General features: G+C 37.8%; 1 protein-coding gene across 1 annotated transcript; it reads left to right on the top strand.

Annotated features, from left to right (window-relative positions):
- Window positions 1–707: 707 nt before the first annotated feature.
- On the top strand, window positions 708–3,894 carry ran (RAN, member RAS oncogene family). The gene is made up of 7 exons (XM_032554289.1): window positions 708–775; window positions 1,682–1,739; window positions 1,885–1,969; window positions 2,734–2,859; window positions 2,954–3,141; window positions 3,236–3,406; window positions 3,514–3,894. Exons 2-7 carry the CDS (start codon window positions 1,695–1,697, stop codon window positions 3,556–3,558), a joined length of 660 nt encoding a protein of 219 aa, XP_032410180.1. The 5' UTR covers window positions 708–775; window positions 1,682–1,694; the 3' UTR covers window positions 3,559–3,894.
- Window positions 3,895–6,445: the final 2,551 nt, after the last annotated feature.

Genomic DNA, 6,445 nt, shown 5'->3' with positions numbered 1-6,445 from the left:
CTGTTTGAATGAATGATATGAAATGATGCACTAATTTCTAAAGGCATCTTGTGAGTTCAAGCGTAAAAGTCAGCTTTACTTTACATACATTGTATGAATTCACAACAAACATTTCAAGGCACTTTCCACTGACAGGCACATAAAATTTTTATGTAATTACTTACAATCCAAATCACTCCAAATATCTTTGTTTCTATCCACTTCATAGCAATAAAATGCAGTCAGACCACTTGTTCATACACACACTTGGTTGTTTTACTGTTAGTTTCTATCTGTTAAGCCTGCTGTGTCATATGGAGATGGAGCAAATATAAATTGTTGCCTGGAAGACTTGTATTTGCCCTGTTCTATTATACAGTATTAGTTTCATACGTTTTATATTGGAAAGAAAAATAAGTTTCTCTGCCTGAATTTATTATTTTGAAAATGTTTTATTATTAGTAGTAGTAGTAGTAGTGTTGTTATTGTTGTTTTTACGGCATTATTATTGCAGTTGAAATACCAAAATCTTCACCCAGCTTCATGTTTTTGTCTGTATCATACTCAGTACTTCATTAGCTTTTTTTTTACGAAATACCCTTTTCATTTAAATTAAGTAATTTCTTTGACCGCAGATTTTTACTTCTACTTGAGCAAAAGTGTGTGGAATAAACACTTCTCGTACATATTTGCCGCTGCACGTGTCACGTGACCGGGGCGGAAACTGACTCATAGTCCACGCTGAATCTCCCGCGAACGCAGCCATTTACTCTTTCCTCTCTTCGTAGTGACACCGGTGAGTCTCTACTTTCCTTCCTCACTGCGGCTCGGCCTAAATTTCAACTTTACATTTGCGCAGAAAGTCAGCCAGAGCAGGCGAAACCTTTCAGGTGCTCATCGGATTCATTAGCCGTTGCCGTATGAAAAGCTAGATCACGCCATCGATTTTTTTTTTTTTTTGTCCTGTGTGTGCTAACTACTAGCTAGCTAACTTAGCCGCTAGCGTGTAGGAGAGAATGGCTTCCATGCTATGTTAACATGTTAGCATGTGTGGCTATCTCTCGTAACACTGCTTTGTTCTTCAGAACTGTTGGCATCCATGTATTTGCATCTATTTAGTTTTCAAAACGTATATTCTGAATTTGGACAGCAGTCTTTATACAGCTAGTGGACTGTTGATGATGATTAAAGTTAGCCGCAGTGTGGAACACATTAGCTGCTTCTTCAGGCTGATTGTTCCACTCGAACAAGAAAAAGTGCGCTCGCTCGTCATATGGCGCACTAAACTAACGCCAGCAGTTGGCTAGCTGCTAAGCTAGTTAGCTGCCCAGTGATGTTTAAACACACATCCAAGATTAAGTTTAAAATATTTTTCCTTAAATTTGGATGCAGAACGCTCTATTATTTGAGACGTTTTGAGGCTAGACGCACTAACGTTAACGTAACACTGCGTTTGTTGCGTGTCGGAACGTTAGCGGGGATCGAACATGCTAGAAGAAGTTGTGTGTGTAGCAGCCTGATTTCTCAAACATTAAACAAACCACCCAAAGCCCTCGTTGTTGATATATTCAATGTTGTTTTAGAGGTGTAATTAAAATAAATAAAATGGGTAATTGCTAACACGGTTAGCCTAGCATGATCAACTGGGAGATAACGGACAAGGTGCAAACTGACCATCCCGCCCTGTTTTTCCTCAACTCAGAAAAGTCGCAACTATGGCTGACTCTATGGGACAATGCGTACCTGTGGCGGTGTTTAAGGTAAGCTTTCCGACTCAATAATAGCAATTATATTCTGTTTTATGTCTAGATGAGGGACTCCAATGGTGATGTTGAGGCATTCATCAGTTAGCAGTTGTGAACCGGTACTAGCCAGTTTGGACTAACTACTATCTGTTCCTCTCAGCTGGTGTTGGTTGGAGATGGAGGCACAGGAAAAACGACTTTTGTGAAGAGACACATTACAGGAGAGTTTGAGAAGAAGTATGTCGGTGAGTATTCCTATATGAAGTTCACCAGGCAATCTAATGAAGTCAGAAAACAATATACAGATCATTTATGTCTGGCGATGTCATTTGTATATTTTTAAATGTTCTTGCGAATGTCTCAGTGATGAGTACTGCTAGAACATCAATGCTAGACTTTACTGCACTAAATATATATAAAGTTATTTAAGTGTCCTTTTCATATCTGGAAATAAAAGATCTAGACTTTATAGACATCCCATGTTCACAGTTACTCTTACAAATGATTAAAAATATAACGATTGCTTTGTTAAGTTCTTAAGGAGGCGTAAGGTTTTATTATAACAATGACCTGCTGAAATATTAAAACGTATTTATGAAGTAAATTTCACCAAATTTGACTTATTTTCTAAGCCAGGTTTAAATTCCTTAAGTTTAAAAACATGTTTAAAAATTAATCAAAATGGGAGCAAATTGGGATTACAAATTTTAAATGCATGAAACTTCAGTTGGAAATGGTGCACATGGACAGAAAATATTCTACAAATGACTTCATAGGAGTTTGAAGGCTAGGTAAAACAGATCAGTTATCACCCAACAAAGCTTGTATATTGGAGGTAATATACAAAACCTGGTGGGAAAAAGTGAACATCTTCCCTCTAAAATAGAGCTGCACATTGAGTTGCTTCATTAAACCAGACTTGTTTTATCTATACAGGCTATTAAATATGCACACAGGCCAAATTCTGAAAATGTTTCATATTTCTCATTCAACTTGTCTTCATTTATAGCTACTCTGGGAGTAGAAGTGCACCCGTTGATGTTCCACACCAACAGAGGACCCATCAAGTATAATGTGTGGGACACGGCCGGTCAGGAGAAGTTTGGAGGCTTGAGAGATGGTTACTACATCCAAGGTACTAAACCACATCTTAAACAGCTTGGATGCAGTTAGGCTGACCTCTTTCTTTGTGTAGTGCGTTACCTTGATCTTTTTTTATTTCTTAACAGCTCAGTGTGCGATCATCATGTTTGACGTCACCTCCCGAGTCACCTACAAGAATGTGCCCAACTGGCATCGTGACCTGGTCCGTGTGTGCGAGAACATTCCTATCGTTCTGTGTGGCAACAAGGTAGACATCAAAGACAGGAAAGTCAAAGCAAAGAGCATCGTGTTTCACCGCAAGAAGAACCTGCAGGTAATGAATGCTTTCCCGTTTTTATTCAGAGTTTGTTGACTGATCTAATCTTCATTGGGTCTAAGTCTGTCTTTTGTGGTTACTCTCTCCATAGTACTATGACATTTCTGCCAAAAGTAACTACAACTTTGAGAAGCCTTTCCTGTGGTTAGCGAGGAAGTTGATCGGCGATCCCAACTTGGAGTTTGTGGCTATGCCAGCCCTCGCTCCCCCAGAGGTCCAGATGGACCCGTCCCTTGCCGCCAAGTATGAGGAAGAGCTTCAAGTAAGTCTAAATGTGTTTCTATGATGTGAATTTAATCTTGCAGCGCATTGCTTGTAGCTCGTCAAAACCACTCCAACTGGAAGCTAAAACTCACTCTTGTTTTCCAGGTTGCATCACAGACAGCACTCCCAGATGAAGAAGATGACCTCTAACCTGTTTTCTGATTTCCCTCCCCTTCTCCCCCGGCTGTGGACAGGAAGTTTTGAGTTATTCCCCCTTTACTGTAAAATCCCTTTTCAGATTTTTTTTATTTTTGAATTTTTCGTTTTAAAACTTAAGAGAAAAAACTTGGTGCAAAAGTTGTGGTTCTAATTTCACTGTATGACACACCCACCCTAGTGTTGTTGTTTGGCATGGCAACATGCTGCTCTCTTCGTCGTCAAGCACCCTCTTCCGCTGCACATATCCAGCTCACATAATGCTGTTGTACGGTGTACTGGAAGCACTAAGGGGAATAAACTTTGAATAAAAACATTCTCAGTATAATATAATTGTCTTGCCTCAATCATTTTAGATATGATCATAGACCTAGGAATATCAAAAGGAAAAATTATGTAAAAGTTATTTCAGTTGTAATACTCTGTATGGGCAAATAAAGGCATGATACTTAATTTGTTCAACAGGCTGAATCCCATTTCAGCCCTTCCCCTTCAGTCTATACTGTGTTCTTAAGGAATAGGGTGTCCCAGTTGTTTAAGTAGGGCAAAGGCTTTTCAAAGACGTACTTGGAAAGAAAGGATCTGTGCTTGTAAGTCATATTTACAAGTTTACACACTTAAGTGCCAGGGAATAACCCTATGGTGAGCAGTTTTGTCTCTTTTTTATGTGTATGAAACTTACATTTATCCAAAATGACCTCATTGTTGAATATGCAACACATAATTTGCTTGCATGAACTACCTTTAAATTCAGAGAAATACTGTATTTTTCTCAAAAAGATGTATTGCTTTAAAGAACATTCATAATGGGGAAATTGTAGCCGGAATGAATGGTTTTTGGGTTTTTTAACAGCCGGTTTGGTTTCTAGACATTAACATTAGTGATGTTTCACTTCTCTGTCCACTTGGTGTCACTGGCCTCCTTGTTTTCCTCCGTTGCGCATTGAACCATTATAATGAATTACGTAACAGTTTTGCTGATCTCGTTCAATGTGACGTGTAATGTCTTTTAACCAGTTTTACTCAATTCACTGAATGAGACCCTAAACCAGTTTATTGTCCATCTAACACAATCATATTTTAATAAAAAAGACATAATTGTTTTAATAAGAAACATGATTGTGTTGTAACATCTGCATAAATGTGCAGCATCAAGAAAGAGCTGCAGTTTGGTTTCTTATCTTACTTTAAAACCATAAGCCTTTTTAAATTAAACTTGCATCACATGGCAGTACGGTGGCGTACTATTGTTACTGCATCGATACTTGTCAGGAAACTATGAATGGTGCGTTCAAGTGACACTAAAAAATGCCGAAAATCAGGTTGCATACTCTACGCTTTGCTTTTCTCAGAATTACTGACCGATAAATACAAAGACTGACTAAAAAAAACAAACTAAATTTTTTGACAATCTTGTTTTGACTTTCAGGTTATGTCAAGTGAAGGCAATACTTTTGTAACATCAAAATCATTTATTCTATATATACTGTAATGTAAATTGTGATATTTGATTTAAATATTTATTGACAAGATATCAATGACTTCATTATAATCAAACACTGAAGGCACATTATAAGTTTAATGTTTGTAATAAAATGATAGTCTGTATACACCGTGTTCCAAAATATTATGCAAATTGGATTTAAGTGTCATAAAGATAATTTTTTTGTTACGCTATTAAATTTATAGATGGTATTTTGTGTCAGGGCTCTTTGAATCACTATAATTAATTTCAGAGAGGTGGGTTGATTAGTTTGTCTGGTGAGCTCAATTAAAGGAAATCTACTTAAGAAGGATGTTCCACATTCTTAAGCAGGCCACAGGTTTCAAGTAATATGGGAAAGAGAAAGGATCTCTCTGCTGATGAAAATCATCAGCTGGTGTAGTGCCGTATGACAAGATATGAAAACATTGGATATTTAACGAAAACGGAAGCATTATCTTACTGTGAAGAGATTTGTGGCTGATTCAGAATAAATATGGGTTTGTACAGATAAAGGCATAATGAGGAAGGTTTCTGTTAGACAAATTCATCGGATTAAGAGAGCAGCTGTTAAAATGCCCTTACAAAGCAGCAAATAGTTATTTGAAGCTGCTGGTGCCTCTGGAACCTCAAGGTGGAGGATCCTCCAGAGGCTTGTGGTGCATGAACCTGCTATTGCAGAAACGGCCGCAGTGGGCCCAGCCGTACATGAAGATTAATTTTCAACATTGTTGTTCACTGATGACTGCTGTGCAACCCTGGATGGTCCAGATGGACAGCAATAGTGGATTGGTGGTGGATGGCCACCACGTCCTAACACGGCTGTGACGTCAGCAAGGAGGTGGTGGAGTCATGCTTTGGGCTGAAATCATGAGGAGAGAATCATTGGTCGGCCCTTTCAGAGTCCCTGAAGGTGTAAAAATGACCTCAGCAAAGTATATGGACTTTCTGACTGATCACTTTCACATCCTGCAAAGAAATTCCAGCAGAAACGTTCCACAAACTCACAAGTTCAATTAATGCAAGAATTGTGCAGGTGATACCAAAGAAGGGCTCCTATGTTAACATGTACAGTAATTCGGTATGTTAAGATTTTTTTTGATTGAAATAGCTTTTGATTTTAGTACATGTGACCACTTAATGCTGCTCATTCAAAGAATGACCATTTGCAGTTCTTTATAATCCATAGATTGTTTAGAAAATCTTCTGTGCATAATAATTTGGAACAGTGCATTTTGAGTTTTTTTATTTTTGAAAAAATAAGTGTTCTCATTGGGAGCTTTGTTCAGTAAAATTTGACTTATACTGTAATAGTTTAGTGACTTGAAAATTATACTGACCATCATTTGCATTGACCATTTAAGAAAATCTGAGAAAATATCACTTGCACAATAATTT

Source organism: Xiphophorus hellerii, chromosome 23 (assembly GCF_003331165.1).
Source record: "Xiphophorus hellerii strain 12219 chromosome 23, Xiphophorus_hellerii-4.1, whole genome shotgun sequence".
Lineage (NCBI taxonomy): Eukaryota > Metazoa > Chordata > Actinopteri > Cyprinodontiformes > Poeciliidae > Xiphophorus > Xiphophorus hellerii.
This window is presented reverse-complemented; position numbering and strand designations above follow the sequence as displayed.